Source organism: Phacochoerus africanus, chromosome 15 (assembly GCF_016906955.1).
Source record: "Phacochoerus africanus isolate WHEZ1 chromosome 15, ROS_Pafr_v1, whole genome shotgun sequence".
Taxonomy (NCBI): Eukaryota; Metazoa; Chordata; class Mammalia; order Artiodactyla; family Suidae; genus Phacochoerus; species Phacochoerus africanus.
This window is the reverse complement of record NC_062558.1, coordinates 113,147,971-113,165,187: the sequence shown is the minus strand read 5'-3', so window position 1 is coordinate 113,165,187 and position 17,217 is coordinate 113,147,971. Positions and strand designations below refer to the sequence as shown.

Below are 17,217 nucleotides of genomic sequence, written 5' to 3'. Positions count from 1 at the left end.
AAAATGTGTAGAAAGTACTGACTTTAACTTGCTCTGACTGAATGCTTCCTGGATGGAACCCTGTATATACCACTTTTACCTGATTTGGAGATGAGACACTATGAATTGTGACTCTGTAAGCTCTCTGCTGCTTGCTGTGTCTTGATAACATTAATGCTGTGTTAACAGAACAATTGCCGAAATGACCTAAGGGGCCTGGAAAGAGGAAGCCGTCCTCCCAGCCCTGTGCGCATGCGAGCTTTAGTGTAGGCTATTCTGGTGCTACTTGATATTATTTCACTGGCTTTTTCTTTATCTCTCCACCAAGTAATTGGTTTTAGCAGGGGATAGAAATTGCAATCCCCTGAAAACTTTCTGCTTTGTTAAATGGACTTCTGGATGTTTCTTTTGAAAACTGATTTTTTTAAATTTCTTTTATTTATTTTTTTTTATGTTCTCAAACTTGGTAAAAAGCACCAGCATGGCCAAGTTTCTCCAGGGATCTCATTTCATTTCCAGGTTTTCAATCAAGCTATAAGGAATATGTAATGGACTTACACATAGCACACAGCAGGCAGCAAGGCTAACTGACATGTCATAGTTTTCATAGTAGTCACAAATACTATGATGGGTTACATAGCCTTGGTTATGAAATAAAAGTGTGAAACACTGTGAACTTAGTGTGAAACACTGGATGCAGGAGTGGCAGCAAAGAGATTTCTCACTTTCTGCCTATATTATTCCTGTGATACAACTTATTAGCAGCTCAAAAGAGAGTTACTCTTAATTTGAAAATAGAGAGCTTTGGGTTCCTGTATATGTAGCACAAGAGGCAGAAGAGAGAATTTTGATCTCTCGTTACAAGGCTCCAAGATGTCTCTTCTCTGTGATAGAAGTCTGCCTTTAGACTCAGGAAAAACTTCTATATTGATTGTTGGTGGTGGCATTTGCCTTTCAGGCTTCTGGCCGGGGGTTATAATTAACCCTTATAGGGAAAGAAGTCTTAAGTTCCTAACCTGCAATCTGGATTATTGAACTAGAAAATACTGCTTAAAACATTTGATATTCAGCTTTAATTCAAGAATTATTAAGAATTCTTGATTGTGTACAGTATTGCCGCTTTTTTCTCTCATGCTTTACCTCTGTACTGTGTAATTATGAGGGTAGCTTTCCCGAATTGTATATAGCTGTTGCACAGTCTCAAGGTTAGAGCATTTTAGAAGTTTTAAATAATCTTGGCATCCACATAGCTTTTACAGCAGCTCACGACATGGAGAGTATTTTCATGGTTCTGTAGTTATTTAAGGGAAGTGCTGATTAGAACCCTTCATTTTCTTCCTCTTTCCAGTCCAGCTGGCATTCAGTCCTTTAAAGATTGTGGCTATGCAGTACTTTTGATTACTAACGACTTCTATTATCTTCTTCCCCATTGTGTACAGATGGGAGAATCCTCAGCCCAAGTTCTACTACTATTGGATGGACAGCGGCAGATGTTCACAGCGCGTCATGATTAATTAGTTTAAATTGAAAGGTTCTGTGAGGTAGCTCAGGTAGATTTAAGGGCAGTAGGCATGAACTGAAGTCACGTTTGCGCAGCGACTGAGGCATTAACCATGTTTTCATTTACACAGCTCTTCGTACATGCAGCTTTTTATTGTAATAGTTGAAAGTGCTAGTTATGTTGTAGTCTCAAAGTGAGGGGTAGGGGAAATTGGCTGATCTTAAAGTTTGAGAGGCATAGATTTTTTTCTGCAGTGTAAATTTACACTGAGCTATGGAATGGGGCATGTTCTCTTCATAACCTAAATTTTGACCCTATTTCATATTTATTTTACAAACATTACATTATTTATATATATATATATATATATATATATTTAAGTACCCCTACCCCTGAAAAACAGCAACCCTGGATACAATCTCTTAACGGGCCTGAATTGTCAGCAAAAAAATTGGTTTGCTTTGGGACTGTCTGACTAGCACACTGTATATTGTACTGATGAGACTGTTAACTTGAACAGGAGGTAGAATGCTGTCTTCAAATGGAAAAGGACTATGTTGCGCTGCTTTATCTTGTCAGAAGACTAGGCAGGTGATTTTGGTTTGGCCTCCAAGTATTTGCTTTTAATTACCTCTTATTTATTGCCTATGGAGTTGGTTAAGTGGTGTCAGCGTTTAAGGTCTTTGCACCGCAAAGCCTGCCACTCCATGTATGAGCTAAGTGCACTACAAAGATTGTAATGACCAATTAGAGGAGCTAGATACTGTCATACTTTTCTTAAAAGTATGTTTTAGCTCTGGACAAGTTAGGATCATCTGTCAGCTCTCCTTAGTTCTCAGAATCTGTCAGACTGGTATTATTACTAGTCAAGTCTGAATTGTCTGAATTTGGATTGTCCTTGTCAAGAAAAAAAAAAAAAAAGTACTCGTGTTTCATTGTGAAGTTATTGAACAATTTCTTTTCTTTATTTTGCTGACCTTAGTTTTCTGACAAGATTAACCCTTTTTCCCCCCTCCTTCCCTTTCCTGTACCTTTCCTTAAAATGTAAAATGTGACTTCAGACAGGTTTAATTCCTTCATGGGCTGTGATAATAAAATGTCTCATCAATCTCATTTCACATGATAGTTACTATAATTTTGCTGCAGAGCAAGCAGCTTCCTTGATTTTTATAGCTGCACCTAGGATATATATAAACTTGATCCAAGCAGACTTGATGCTTTCCTTCTATTAATTTAAGAAAGGGTAAAACTTTTAACAGTGATTATCATTAATCAGAAGATATTAAAATTCTATTATAAATTTAAAAAATTATTATCACAGCCTTGTCCTGAAGCCCTGGATTATTATTGTTAGAGAGCTATTTCCACAAAGTGTTTGTTAGTTTGTTGGACGTTTGAGACCCCAGGAAATCCCCTTTCTCGTAACGTTCTCCGCTTGGATCTGATCTCAACAGGGTGTCGTAGTCATTCTTCAGCACAGTTCTTAATTGGAGACCAAGAACCCTGGGCCTTTAGAGGTGGTCTAGCAGGAGAGTTCCAGGTATCAATATGAATTCACAACTGAATTGACATTTTCTTTGTTTTATGAGAAACCTTATGTTGCGCATCAGATGGCTGGAAGGATTGGTCTGCCGAAGGCTTTCTAGTCCCAAATTCAATTTAGTTACATAACTGGATTTTAAATGAAATTTTCCTCCTCTTTCACAGTAATTTCTGAAGGAGATGCTGCCAATTCCCCCCCGCGCCTGCGAAGCGCAGCGGCTCTAGGTATACACTTCACATTGTTTCTTTGCAGGTCGCACAGCATTTTAATCTGCGCCCGCAATGCACAATGCGCGCATGCTTGTCTGCCAGTGGAAACTCCATGAGCAAAAAGGATGAATAGTTATGCAAGTGAATGGTGAAAGGGCTTTATAGATAAAACTTATAACAGTCCAGAATGAAAATTTGAACAAAATAATGACTTTTTTTGGTGTTGGAATTTGTTCATGGACTTTTCAGGTGCTCTACTTTTCTCCCCCCAACAGGTGCCCTGCTGCGCACAGCAAACTGAAGCGCATTGCTTTGGGGATAAAGCGTCTCCTGGACAGATAACCCTCTTCAGACCAAACCTCTCCTCCTGACATTCTGTTCTGCCATCTTTTAGTAGAGAGATGGTCTATAAGATTGGTTTAAAAAAAAAATAGATTTCTCATAATTGGAATAGTTTTTTTTTTGGTTTTGTTTTGTTTTCTTAACTGTAAACCTAAATCCCCAGTAGTATGCCACTAAAGCTATATAACTCAGTTTGGGTAATTTCAGAAGCACTCCCTTCCCCCAGCAAAGAGGTGTTTATGTTAGTAAAGCATAGTGTACCCCTCTTCTTTAGGTCTGCCTGCAGTAGCCAGTTAATGTTAAGTTGGTAATCTGCAGTGCACACTCATTTGCAGAAATGGCCATCTTCCCAACACTAATCCATCTCCCCTTTTTTTCTTCCCACAGCGTTTGCTGCCAATTGATGGAGCAAATGACCTCTTTTTTCAACCACCCCCACTGACTCCTACCTCCAAAGTTTATACTATCAGACCATATTTTCCTAAAGATGAGGTAATTGTCTATCTACCTGCCCATGATTGTGTGAACACTTAATACTTTCTTTTGAACTTCCTGGTTAAAAGAATAAATATCGTGTCTTAAAATACAAACTTCAGATGGAGAAGGTTTAAAACATGGAACGCCAGATGTTTAAGGAAGAGCATAAGGACTTTAAACTCATAGCATCTTATGCCAAGTCCTTTAAAACATTAGATAAGGAGTTCCTGTCGTGGCACAGTGGAAATGAATCTGACTAGGAACCATGAGGTTGTGGGTTCAATCCCTGGCCTCGCTCAGTGGGTTAAGGATCCAGCGTTGCTGAGAGCCATGGTGTATGTCGCAGACGCGGCTCAGCTCTAGTGTTGCTGTGGCTGTAGTGTAGGCTGGTGGCTGTAGTGTAGGTTGGCGGCTGCAGCTCTGATTAGACCTCTGGCTTGGGAACCTCCATATGCCATAGGTGCGGCCCTCAGAAGACAGGAGACAAATAAATAAATAAAACATTGGATGAAACATATTCAGAGTTCAGTTACCAAAGAGTGTGTCTGAATGATAATGTCGTTTTTGGCTGACTTTCTGCAGTATATTGGTTGTCTGTAGTTTTCAGTTACAGAAAAAAAGCAAAACTGCTTAAAGACAATAACATATTTAAAACATTTTGGAAAAAAAAAATCAAAAAAAAAATAAATTAAACATTTTGGATATATAGAAGACTGAGACTCAGCTCATAGTTTGCTGATTTTGAATCCACTACTTACTGCCTACAACTTTCTCCCTGAAAAGCATGTTTACTGTAACATGCTGTTTTCTACTGGTTTTACAAGTACGACTCAATGCATAAACCTTCATTTAACAAAATGATATTTATGAGAAGCCAGACATTTTTGTTACTCCCTCTTCCAGAAGTCCATTCTGACTTCTGAGTCATATTGTTGTTAAAATCTGTTGTCATTTTTCTTGATGCGTTGCTTAACTAGATTATGTTTTCAGGCTTCCGTATACAAGATTTGCAGAGAAATGTATGACGATGGAGTGGGTTTACCTTTTCAAAGTCAGCCTGACCTTATTGGAGACAAGTATGTGATAAAGTATTTGGATTTTTGGATTTGGGAGTAGACATTTCATAGCTAGGTTTATCAAGTTGAGGGGAGGTGATAACTGAAAGTATAGGTTTTTTTTTAGAAGTCCTTCTTTAGCTTTAATAAAATCTGAGTATTAGTATGTGTGTATTTCCAGTTTGTATTTACATCAAATTTAGTTTCTACACATTGTCATTTGAGTGTATTGGGCCTTATATCATTGAATTCTAGTTATATGTTAGTATCTTATCTCATTCTGGCCTCTTTTCTTCTGAGCAGGTTAGTAGGAGGGCTGCTTTCCCTCAGCCTGGATTACTGTTTTGTTCTAGAAGATGAAGATGGCATATGTGGTTATGCCCTGGGCACTGTAGATGTGACCCCTTTCATTAAAAAATGTAAAATTTCCTGGATTCCCTTCATGCAGGAGAAGTATACCAAGCCAAATGGCGACAAAGAACTCTCTGAGGCTGAGGTAATACACAGATTTAGAATTACACACTGGTGATTTTTTTTTTTTTTTTTAATCTTTTTGCTATTTCTTTGGGCCATTCCCGCGGCATATGGAGGTTCCCAGGCTAGGGGTCGAATCGGAGCTGTAGCCACCAGCCTACGCCAGAGCCACAGCAATGCGGGATCCGAGCCGCGTCTGCAACCTACACCACAGCTCATGGCAACGCTGGATCGTTAACCTGCTGAGCAAGGGCAGGGACCGAACCCGCAACCTCATGGTTCCTAGTCAGATTCGTTAACCACTGCGCCACGACGGGAACTCCTGATTTTTTTTTTTTTTTAATACTTAAAAAAACAGGCAGGCTATCTTAAAATCTCAATGCTTTCTAAATTTCTTAACAGAAAAGAATTTTTGGGTCTTACTCTTTTTTTTTTTTTTTTTTTGTCTTCTTGCTTTTTCTGGGGCCACTCCCGTGGCATATGGAGGTTCCCAGGCTAGGGGTCGAATTGGAGCTGTAGCCACTGGCCTATTCCAGGGCCACAGCAATACGGGATCTGAGCCGTGTCTGCGACCTACACCATAGCTCACAGCAACGCTGGATCCTTAACCCATTGAGCAAGGCCAGGGATTGAACCTGCAACCTCATGGTTCCTAGTCAGATTCATTAACCACAGCGCCACGACAGGAACTCCCTGGGTCTTACCCTTATTAGCATGTTTTCCACTGTTCGCTACAGTTTTTGATTTGGAGACATTGCCATAATATTTTTTCAAGTAAGAGCATAATATAGACAAATATTTCCTTCTTTTTTTTTTGGTCTTTTTAGGGCTGCACTTGTGGCATATGGAGGTTCCCAGGCTAGGGGTCAAATTGGAGCCTTAGCCGCTGGCCTACGCCACAGTAACAGCAACAGCAATGTGAGATCCTAACCAGGTCTGCAACCTGCTCATGGCAATGCAGGAGCCTCAACCCACTGCTGAGAGATGCCAGGGATTGAACCTGCATCCTCATGGATACTAGTCATTTTCATTTCTATTGAGCCATGAGGGGAACTCCTCCTTTCCTGATTTGAAGGACCAAATTTAAGGACATTTTGGTCTCTTCTTTGGGTACTCAGAGCAAGTTTAGATATGTAAAAATCTCTTATTTGCATGCTAATGAAGCTAACTTGCTTTCTTATTGTAATTAGAAAATAATAGGGAGTTCCCATAGTGGAACTAATCCCAACTAGGAACCATGTGGTTGCGGTTCCATCCCTGGCCTCTGTAGGTTAAGGATCCGGCATTGCCCTGAGTTGCCCTGAGCCGTGGTGTGGGTCAAAGACACGGCTCAGATCTGGCGTTGCTATGACTGTGGCGTAGGCCAGCAGCGGTAGCTCTGATTCTGTCCCTAGCCTGGGAACCTCCATATGCCACGAGTATGGTCCTAAAAAAGCAAAAAAAAGAAAAGGAATGAACTTTAAAAGTAGTTTCTTTTTGGAGTTGCTGCTGTGGTGCAGTGGGATTGGCAGTGTCTTGAGAGTGCTGGGACCCAAGTTGAATCCCTGGCCCTGCACAGTGGGTTAAGGATCCGGCGTTGCCACAGCTCCAACTTGGGTCAAGAATGTGGCTCGGATCTGATCCCTGGCCTGGGAATTCTCTATGCTATGGAGCAGCCAAAAAAGAAAAAAAAAAATTTTTTTTGATGGTTTTTGTGCTCCATGAATACTTTTCCCCCATTTATTTATTTACTTATTTTTAGGGTCACACCTGTGGCATATGGAAGTTCCCAGGCTAGTGGTCAAATCTGCCTACAGCTACCTGCCCTACACCACAGCCATTGCGAGGTGGTATTCTGTGGCAGCACCAGATCTTTAACCCACTGATTGAGGCCAGGGATCAAACCTGCATCCTCATGGATACTAGTTGGGTTCTTAACCTGCTGAACCGCAATGGGAACTCCTCAATGAATACTTTTAGATGATCTGTTTGGACTCATATTTGTGACATTGTCTTTCTTCTTCCACATTGCTCCTCTTCCACTTTTCTGAAATTCTCTTCCCTCTCCCCCACACAGTGTACTCACATTCTCTCTGTAGATTATTACTGTATTTCACTTTTTGCTCCTAGCTGGGTAGCTCTGTAATTAGAGGCTGCTTTGGAGTGACCTTCCTTACTTGGGATCATATCAACATTGACTGCAGCATGCTGATGATTGAGCTGTTGATGTGTTGCTTTTCCATATCTGACAGTTTTGAGCATAGGAACATAGAAAGAATGACCAGTGTATGTATTACAAACTTTTTTGTACAAATCGTAGTAAAGTATATATATATAACATAAAATTTACTGTCTTAGCAGTTCCCCAGGTGGCCTAGTGGTTAAGGATTTGGCCTTGCCACTGCTATGGCTCATTGTCACTGCTGTGGCTTGGCTTTCATCCCTAGCCCAGGAGCTTCTGGATGCTATAGACAAAGCCAAATTTTTTTTTTTTACTGTCCTAAGAATATTTTAGTGTACAGTTTGGTAGTGTTAAGTACATTGGCATTTTTGTGCAAGCAATACGAACTTGTAAAACTTAGTTTTGAGTAATTTTTTTTCTTTATTTTTTTGGCCTGCAGCATGTGGACTAGGGATCGAACCCATGCCACAGCAGCAACCTAAGCCACTACAGTGACAATGCTGGATCCTGAACCAGCAGCGCCATGAAAGAACTCATATTTTGGATAATTTTAGATATACAGAAGTTACAAAGATAATGCAGAGTTCCAGTGTACTCCTTATCCATTTTGTACATGTGTCCTTGTCTGAGAAACCAACTTTGGTACATTTCTAAAAACTCCTCATTTTGTATATCAGTTTTTTCATTAATGTCCTTTTTCTGCTCTAGGAGCCAATCCAGTATACCAGCTTACATTTAGATAAACTTTATAAAAGTGAAAACGCTTCAACGAGAATTATAAGCTGCTAAATTCTGTGTGTGGTAATTTTATAATAACCAGAAGTTACTGAGTTTTGCTTTTCTTTTCCTATTACTGAGTTCTATAGTTGGGATATAGATTCACAATGACTAGCCACTGAAAGCCAAGCAGTTCTTCTAATTTTTACAGAAAATCATGTTGAGTTTCCATGAAGAGCAGGAAGTGTTGCCAGAAACTTTCCTTGCCAACTTCCCTTCTCTGATAAAGATGGATATTCACAAAAAAGTAACTGACCCAAGTGTAGCCAAAAGCATGATGGCTTGCCTCCTGTCTTCACTGAAGGCTAATGGTGAGTACATATTTGTGGTATTACTGGTGTTTGGGGGGTTAGGGGGGACAGGACTATATTTTAGGATAAAAAGAAAAGTGAATTTATATTACCTTCCCCACCATTTATGGTTTTGCTTCTGAACTACTACTGGTGCAAGAATTGCATATGAATCATTGAAATATTACTGTTCTTATACTGTGAATGCTTAGAGCCCCAATTAAATGAGAAGTGAATACATGAAGCTATGTTTATTTTTCCAGGAGACTCAAATGATAATTGAACATTAAATGAGCCTGGGAAAGACTTCATTTAGAAATGAATGCAGAATCCCTGTTGTTGTTGGGTTTTTTAAACAACTTTTTAAAAATGTAAACTTTTTCACCTTAGGGTAATACAAAAATGTGTGGCTCATTGCGCTCTCATTAAAGAAAGGGTCGTTGATTCATGAGAATGCACTTATTGTTGCATCTTTCTATCCTCTGATTCAGTGGTGTCCCCTTTGTGGGATAATTTCAGTAACTCTGTCTAAAAAGAATAATTTTCGCTGTTAAGCTCAGAACTGAATCATGCAGGTGTTTGAGGTATGTCTTAACATAAAACACATCCTGGTTGTATTGGCTTATGACTTAGGCTGGAGTAGGTTCTGCCCTCTGGGGCCCTCAAAAGTACCTTTTAAACAGGCATCCTTTGCCTTGAAGTTTCTTACAACTTTGATAAACAAGAAGCTTCTACAGTAAGCACTGGGAACTATATCCAATCTCCTGGGATAGATCATGATGGAAAAGAATATAAAATAAAATGTATAACTGAGTCACTTTGCTGTACAGCAGAAATGGGTACAACATTGTACATCAACCATACTTTAAAGACTTAAAACATTATATAAGTGGGAAAAAAATTCTTTTTTGGAGTGTATTTGTCAGTTAAAATAGTTATCACTGCAATATTTATGAATATTAATATTCATTGACTTTTTAATACAGATTTTAAAAATTGATATTTAGGAGCTGATGTAGATAAGCACCTTCTATGATCTCTGAAATATATTAATAACAATTCATAATTCTACTTAAGTGATTTTTTCATATTTTTTTTAATTAAAAAATTTTTTTATTACTTAATGGATTTTATTACATTAAGTGACATTTATAATTTGAATATTTTTTGTTTTTTTCCCTAGGTTCCCGAGGGGCTTTCTGTGAAGTGAGACCTGATGATAAAAGAATTTTGGAATTTTACAGCAAGTTAGGCTGTTTTGAGATTGCAAAAATGGAAGGATTTCCAAAGGATGTGGTTATACTTGGCCGGAGCCTGTGATGTTTGTTGGCACTATCAACTGTCAGAAAGTCTCTTAACTTCACCTGGTGGGTGGTGGTTGGGGTCTTCATACAGTTCAGCCTCTGGAGTGGCAACACATTGGCTGATTAGGATTGAAAACAAAGAAGACTGTGTAAAACTCACTCATCATACTTAGAGAGACTACTCACTGGTTGGAAGAAGATAGTATTGCTGCAAATCCTGTATGAAAGAGATGTGGGCCTCCTTTTTGAGTCTTGTGTTAGATGCCAAGACCTCTTACATGGGCTTATAGGGAGGGGTCTTCAATAAATGTAGTCAGCACTGTTTTTTGCATCCAGTGTGGTTGCATTTCTCACCTGAGAGTAATCAAAATCATTTGTCATCCTCTTTGGCTTATTGAATGAAACGTGTCTCCTTCTTTGGGGACATGGCAAAGATGAGAAAGATTTGGTTTCCGAGGCTTCAGGGTGGAGATTCCAAGTGGGATGGTTATGGCATAGTTTAAGCTGAGTAAATGATTTCACTTTGGGCGGTTTTTCTGCTTTTTGTGAAGCCATGGCCAGTTGTCTCTTGTAGTGACCATTGGTTCAGACATGTTGTACTTTGTAGGGACAAATGTGCAGTTGTTTGTGGCGAAAGCCTAAAAGTGACAAACTTGTAAATTTTTTTGTATATAAACTAGCTGTAACCTGACTATTCTTTGTGTTTATTGGGTTTTGTAATTTTTCCTTCTGAAAATGAAAAGGTTGGTTCAGGATGGCACTTTGAATAATATAAATCAGTGGAAAGTGGATTTTCTTTGCTTTTTTTTTTTTTTTAAATAAGTTGTATTATTTTTGAAGTGCCTCCCACATAGGGCTAGGCCATGACCACTTTGGGTACGAGAGCCTAACTTCATAGGACTCAATCTGTTGCAAAGTGCAGTCACTTCTGGAAATTAACCTCGATGAAGATCAGCATGTGAAATGTTAATTTTGACATCTGGCAAGAAGGGTTCAGGGACTAATTGATCCCATTTGCCCTCGGATCAGTTGTCCTTTAATTTCAAGACCTATTCCTACTGGTTTTATTAAATCAGTCTTTAGTTTTTGCATGTTTGTATCTAATTTTTAAAAGAATGAGCACACTTTAACCAATGACTTATGGTTACCTTTTGTCTTTCCTTTAAACGGGTTCTGAAAGCTTAAAGTATTCTAATTTAGATTTGGTGTTTTTAAGGGTTCTGAGCATGAGGCTAGCAGGTAATCTCTGCAGGATTTTTTTTTTTTTTTTTTCATGATGGCTGGCTGGCTTCTCCATTGGTTCATAACTATTTTGTTACATTGCTTTCCTGCAGTTTTGTATCAGCTGTTTTAACTTTGAGCTGAGAGGGGAAGGTCAAGGGGGAAGGAAACTTAAAACATTTTCCTTCATAGGTTCCCATCAGTATGGGCTTTGGAAAGAGAGTTTTTAAAAGCACTGTATTTAGTGCTGCCTAGTAACTTTCAACCAAAGCCTGTGAGTGCACTGAGTGGGTGAGATGAAGGAAGGAGGCCTCTTCATATACAGGGTTAGAAAACCTTCAACAGATAGGAGGATATAGGTATGCTATGTTGGACAACTGGAACCAAGTTTGTAGTTTTCAGGGCTGGGATGAAGGGAAGATATCTACAAGATACTGTTTTAAATGGCTTAATGTCATTTGATTTTCTCTTTAAGTACATTTTGTACACTAGTGGACAATTCTAGCATTTTATCTGGAGGGTTCCACAGTCATCCTATGGAATCAGGATTTTTCGCAAGTTTGCTTGTGGCTTTATCTTGGCTTTTAATAATCAGTTTGGCTGGTCTCTGATCACAGAGCTAATAACTATGAAACAGATGTCCAGGCCTCTAGGATTGTAAAGTGCTATGTTATCTTCTACGGTTATGAATATTTATTAAGGTTGGGATGACATTTCATTGATTGTTTAGATCACAGCTCAGTTTCTGTAGAAAACAAACTGTAAAACTATCTGAAGACCATGCAAGAGGCAAAATAAAACTTGAAGTGAATGTGTGTGATGGTGTCCTATGTAAACCTCCTTCCTGTTTCTGCCTCCTACCTTTTCTCCTGCCCTTGCATTCCTTACCTGCAAGCATGTATTCCTCTACGTAGCTGTTCCAAGTTAAGAATTAGATCCTTCCTTTTCTTGTTTTTTTTTGTTGTTTTTTGCTTTTTAGTGTCTCAGCCTCTCGACATATGGAAGTTCCCAGGCTAGGGATCAAATGTGAGCTATGGCTACCAGCCTAGGCCACAGCCACAGCAATGTGGGATCCGAGCCACGTCTGCAACCTACAACAGCTCAGGGCAACCCACTGAGTAAGGCCAAGGATTGAATCAGTCCAGATTTTCCTCAAGGCAAGGTAAAAGGAAAGTGGCCTACTACTTGGCCAAGCCACCTTCTTGCCAAAATTATAACCTGGATGTGAATCAACACAGCTAGTTTGAGTTCTTGCCACCAAGTAGAGTAAGGAACACAAGTGCCTGATTCTTTGGTCAAAAGGTGAAAGCTGGAGGCAGAGCCCAAATTATGAGACAGGAGTCCAAGGCAGAAAGATGTTCTGGGACTAGCATGCCTTTGCCAGTCCCACGCTTGAGCTGCTAGCAAGCACCAGCAGGCAGCCAGCATTTGAAGTTCAGTGAAGACACGCAATCACTATCAGATTGCCTTGCTTCTGGATAGTGAACTGCAAAATCAATTAGAGCAGGAACCATATCCAGGAGTGGATGGAGTGGCTTGAATAACACTAGGTCTTCTGTCAGGCTCCTTAGTTCCTTTGGAGGAAAGGCAAATCTGAGCACATTTGCTATTATAAGGAAAAGGCTGCACTATATCTCGCCTTTCCTAGGGGAACTGGAAAAATTTACATTTTACATACACAGCCTTCTTCCAACGAAAGCTCACCTTGGGTTGGGTTGTGGAACTAGAGAAAATGGAGGCAGGAGCCGCTCCCTGAGAGTCTTGGCCGTGGAAGTGAGCAAGGACGTTAACACGAATCCTAAGTGCATGCTTTTGCGATGTTACCATCTCCGTGCGGTCTCAATCAACAGGTCTGAGGCTCCTGAGCCAAACTGGGCGATGGCCCCCTGCCCAGAGTGCTTCTCCTTTAATAGGTGGGGCCGGAGCCGCCGCGAGGCTCGGGCTTTGTACGTGTCGGAGGCGGAGCCTCAGCCGGCACTAGCAGCATGGCCACCGGCGCCGCTGCTGCCTTGGGTTTTTTGAGTCAGGAGAGCCGCTGCCGGGCCGGGGGTGCCGGCAGTCTGCGAGTCCCTACCCCGGTCACTATGGACAGTTTTTTCTTCGGTATTCAGAAAAGGAGGGGCTGGGGGTGTTACTGGGGCACAGCAGGGCTGGGGAACAGAAATGCAGATGCGTGCGCGACGTGGGTGGAGACTCAGGGGGCCTCGCAGGCGGCCGCTGGAGCGGAAGGGGAGGCCAGGCCCCTGTCCTCTTCGTGCAAGGGGGGGCTCCACGTGGACCTGAGAAGTGGGCCTGTGAATAGGTCAGTCCTGGGCTGCACGTGAGCCGCCGCCACATGCTCACAGTGCTATATCTCTTCCAGGCTGCGAGCTCTCCGGCCACAGCCGCTCTTTCACCTTCAAGGTAGAGGAAGAGGATGATGCAGATCACGTGCTGGCTTTGACCATGGTAAGGGGCGGGGAAGGCGTGGTGGTGAATAGGACCCGAGCAGGTCACCCGTGGGCCTGTACCCGCGCGTCTCTCCTCCTTGTCCCATTTATTGCGAGTCACTTCCTCTGCTGCCTATCCCCCTTTGGGGAGACTCCCTTGGCCAGGTGATCCAGGGACCTCTGAGGCTGGGCAAGTTCCAGGGTAGATGCCTCCATTTGTGGTGTCCACCCTCACATGGGGAGACTCCGAGGCCCTATGTACCTTTCCCAGCTCTGCCTCACTGAGGGGGCCAAAGATGAGTGTAACGTGGTAGAAGTCGTGGCCCGGAACCATGACCACCAGGAGATTGCAGTCCCTGTGGCCAACCTCAGGTTGTCCTGCCAACCCATGGTAAGTGTTCTGGCCATACCTCGTGAGGTTGGGAGGTAGGAATTGAGGACTTAAGGACTCCTCACAAGATGGGTGGACCAGGAGTGGCCTAGGCCTTCATCTTTCTCTTCTTTCCAGCTCAGTTTGGATGACTTCCAGCTCCAACCACCTGTAACCTTCCGCCTGAAGTCAGGCTCTGGCCCTGTGCGGATTACTGGGCGGCACCAGATTGGTGAGAGTTTTCTTTGCCTCCAGTGGATTCTCTGTCAGAACTCTTGACCCACCCCACCCATATCTCCCAGTGCAGTTCCCATACAGACCTTGTATGCTGTGCTCTCCATTTTCTGTCCTACTCAAGCCCTTCTCCTTCATGGAACCTGTCCCAACTTCTCCTGCTCCAGTGGTGTGTACTCCTTTGGCTCTTTATAGTCTAGCTAAGTATTAGGTTTTTCCCAGCTAGACCATAAACTCTGGAGGATCAGGGTCCCTGCAAGCCACAGGGCATGAATAAATGACATAGTGTGAAGGGGGTGTGGCTTTAACTTCTCTCCCTTCCTTAACTGCTTATGTGTGTACCAGTTACTATGAGCAATGACGTTTCTGAGGAGAGCGAAGAAGAGGGGAGTGAGGAGGAAGAAGCTGAGTTGTGCCCCATCCGACCTGCTAAGAAGCAGGGGGGCAGGCTCTAACCCTCTCTGGTGAGTTGTGGGGGAGCAGGGTCTGGGAGGGGACAGGAGGAGCAGATGTGGGCCTAGATGCTGACCCCTTGTTTGCTCTCTTCAGGTCAGCTAGCAGCCTGCCACCTGCCATGCACCAGGTTCCTGTGCAAGTTTCAAGAATGTTGTACCAGAAGGGTGGGGTGGGATAGGGCGGATGGGGTCCTGGTTTGGTGCTAGGACAGAGGGAGTCCCATTCTCCATAGGGCCTTGATGTTCTAGTCTTGTACCACACCTGGAGCTTTACTTTCTTCCAGCACTGGAAGGAACTCTGAACTTGTCCTGACCCTCTCTCCCCATTTGCCTGTGAGGTTGGAGGTCAGCATCTGAAGCTCAGGACTACACATTTTTAACATTTTTTACATTTTTGGATAAAGTTTGAAATAAAGTGGTATGGAGTTTTTTTGCAACTTACTTGTGTGGCTTCTTTCCCTGCTAGGGTGGCATTCCCCTAGGGACCACCAGGTGGCACTGTGGCAGCACAAAGCGTGGCCGTGGAGGGGGGTGTGAGGAAATGTGGGATTTTGCTATCCCCAGGGCCCTGGGACCAGCCCAGGCCTGGGCCCCAGCTGCCTTCCTAGAAGAGGACCTCCCAGCACCAAGCCCATTTCTGGTCCCTAAAGGTGGGGGAGGGCCATCCCAGGAGGTTATCAGCATCCAAACAAGGGGTCTGGGCCTCTGTCAGCACTCAGGCTGATGGGCAGGGGGCAGATAAGGGAGCTTAAGCAGCCCAAGGAATGTGCATCCCTAGCCCCATGAGGGCTCAGGCTCTGAGAAGGCCTGCGAGGGATAGAGCAGAGGCTAGTCTTTGCTCCTCCTTCCAGCCGTGCAGGCCGTCTCCGAGCCAGCCTGGGCCCTTAGAAACCTGATTCCAGGGGCCAGATGGAGGGAGCTGACCAGATTGGGTGACAGGGAAACCAGAATCCGGGTGGCCTGGCATATGGGGGCAGAGGGGAGCCCCTGAGATTCAGCCTCCCGGGCTAAGGGGTTCCTGCCCCCGATCCCACCGCCTGGTCTGGGGATCTCTGGTGCCTGAAACCAGGTGGTTCTGAGGCTTGGCTGCCGATGTGCCAGGAAAGAGAAAGGGATATACCTGGTGTGAGCATGAGTATGTATGTGACCAAGTCCGAGGTCAGCAGTTCAGCTGTGTTGATGGGTGGGGGAGGAGGGTGTCTCATTGCCCCACAAACAAACAAACAAAGGGTTACCTCCTGAGACAGCCTGGGGCCAGACATGCTGAGGATGGACAGAGAACAGTGCCTGGCCTGCCAGGCCCACTCCTTCCCACACCCTCCCGGGCACATGAGTGAACAAGTGGGAGGGGTCCTTAGATAACCTGAAGAGGCCAGTATTGGGGTAGGTGAGGCAAACTTTGGAGAGAGTGTTACCACAACACGGAAAAAAGCACTCTCTTCAACCTGTCCCTGGAGGGAGTTTCCCGCCTCCCTTTGGTGAGGGGCAAACAGCTCCAATTTTTAAACCTTACTTTTTCCTCAAGTTGAGGATAAAGGAAGATGATCTCTTTCTGTGTTGCGGGGACTCCTGCGTTCAGGAGGACTTTCTGGAAGGGCTTTCACCAGGAACCGCGGTGGAGCGGGCAGCCACGACGAGACCCGTTCACCTCCCCGCAGCACAGGCTCGGGAGGTAGTGGGGGAAGGTGGAGCTGGCGCCCTCTGGTGGGTGAGGCTGAAACCGCTAGCGGCCTCGCGGCTTCCCAAGCCGCCTTTCTAGGGGTTCTAAGCTTACGCCGCGGTGCAGGGGCCTGCATACACGCCCCGCGAGTGGTCTTGGCGCCTGAAGTTTAGGCGGACGGCGGGGGAATAATTCACTAAGGCTGACTTTCTTCATTCGTACATTCATTCGCTGGAAGGGCTCCTATTAAAAGCCCTTTCCTTCCTCCTCCTCCTACAAAGTCCATGGCACGTGCTTTGTTGGAGGTGCGGGAGCCTGGCTGAGTGCAGCGAAAAGCCAGCTCTCAGGGGAAGCCTTCCCAGCCAACTCATCTACCCCCTCCGTGTGGCCCCGCCCCAATATTTACCCCCCGCGAGGGCACTGATCGCTCATTGTAAAGCCGCGGCTGGTTTCTTGCCTGGTTCTCGCGTGGCCCCGGCAGACGCCCAGCGCGCTCCCGCCCGCGGTAGGGGCCCAATCCACATCTGCTTGGTCCAGGAGTTTCTCGGCCCGACGGGGCGCCCCGTGGACAGAGCTGGGAATTGTTTTTTCTCCCTGGCCGCCCTCACCTCTCCTCGATCCCTCTTAATGTCCCCCTTCAGAGCACAGTAGGAGCGTTGTCAATTCACTTTGGGCTCGGAGCACTGAGCCGGGTTTGCAGACTGCTGGAGGACGCTCAGGCTTGTATTTAAGGGGA

The 17,217-nt window shown here is 43.9% G+C and overlaps 2 protein-coding genes across 4 annotated transcripts in view; both read left to right on the top strand.

The window, feature by feature from the left end:
- Positions 1-12,148, top strand: part of OGA (O-GlcNAcase) — a 28,275-nt gene extending 16,127 nt beyond the window's left edge. For 2 of the 3 annotated variants that reach the window (XM_047762791.1, XM_047762792.1), the window contains 6 exons: positions 2,935-3,020; positions 3,962-4,066; positions 5,042-5,127; positions 5,410-5,602; positions 8,670-8,829; positions 9,992-12,148. In XM_047762791.1, coding sequence (XP_047618747.1) covers positions 2,935-3,020; positions 3,962-4,066; positions 5,042-5,127; positions 5,410-5,602; positions 8,670-8,829; positions 9,992-10,128 — 767 coding nt within the window. In that variant the 3' untranslated portion in view covers positions 10,129-12,148. Of the gene's footprint in view, positions 1-2,934; positions 3,021-3,187; positions 3,248-3,961; positions 4,067-5,041; positions 5,128-5,409; positions 5,603-8,669; positions 8,830-9,991 lie in introns of those variants that run through there. The other variant, XR_007132461.1, reaches the window with a different exon arrangement.
- A 1,127-nt stretch (positions 12,149-13,275) lies between these two features.
- NPM3 (nucleophosmin/nucleoplasmin 3) lies at positions 13,276-15,258 on the top strand. The gene is made up of 6 exons (XM_047762793.1): positions 13,276-13,436; positions 13,696-13,781; positions 14,034-14,153; positions 14,271-14,364; positions 14,712-14,830; positions 14,916-15,258. The coding sequence occupies exons 1-5, from the start codon at positions 13,319-13,321 to the stop codon at positions 14,819-14,821; spliced, it is 528 nt and encodes a 175-aa protein (XP_047618749.1). The 5' UTR covers positions 13,276-13,318; the 3' UTR covers positions 14,822-14,830; positions 14,916-15,258.
- Positions 15,259-17,217: the final 1,959 nt, after the last annotated feature.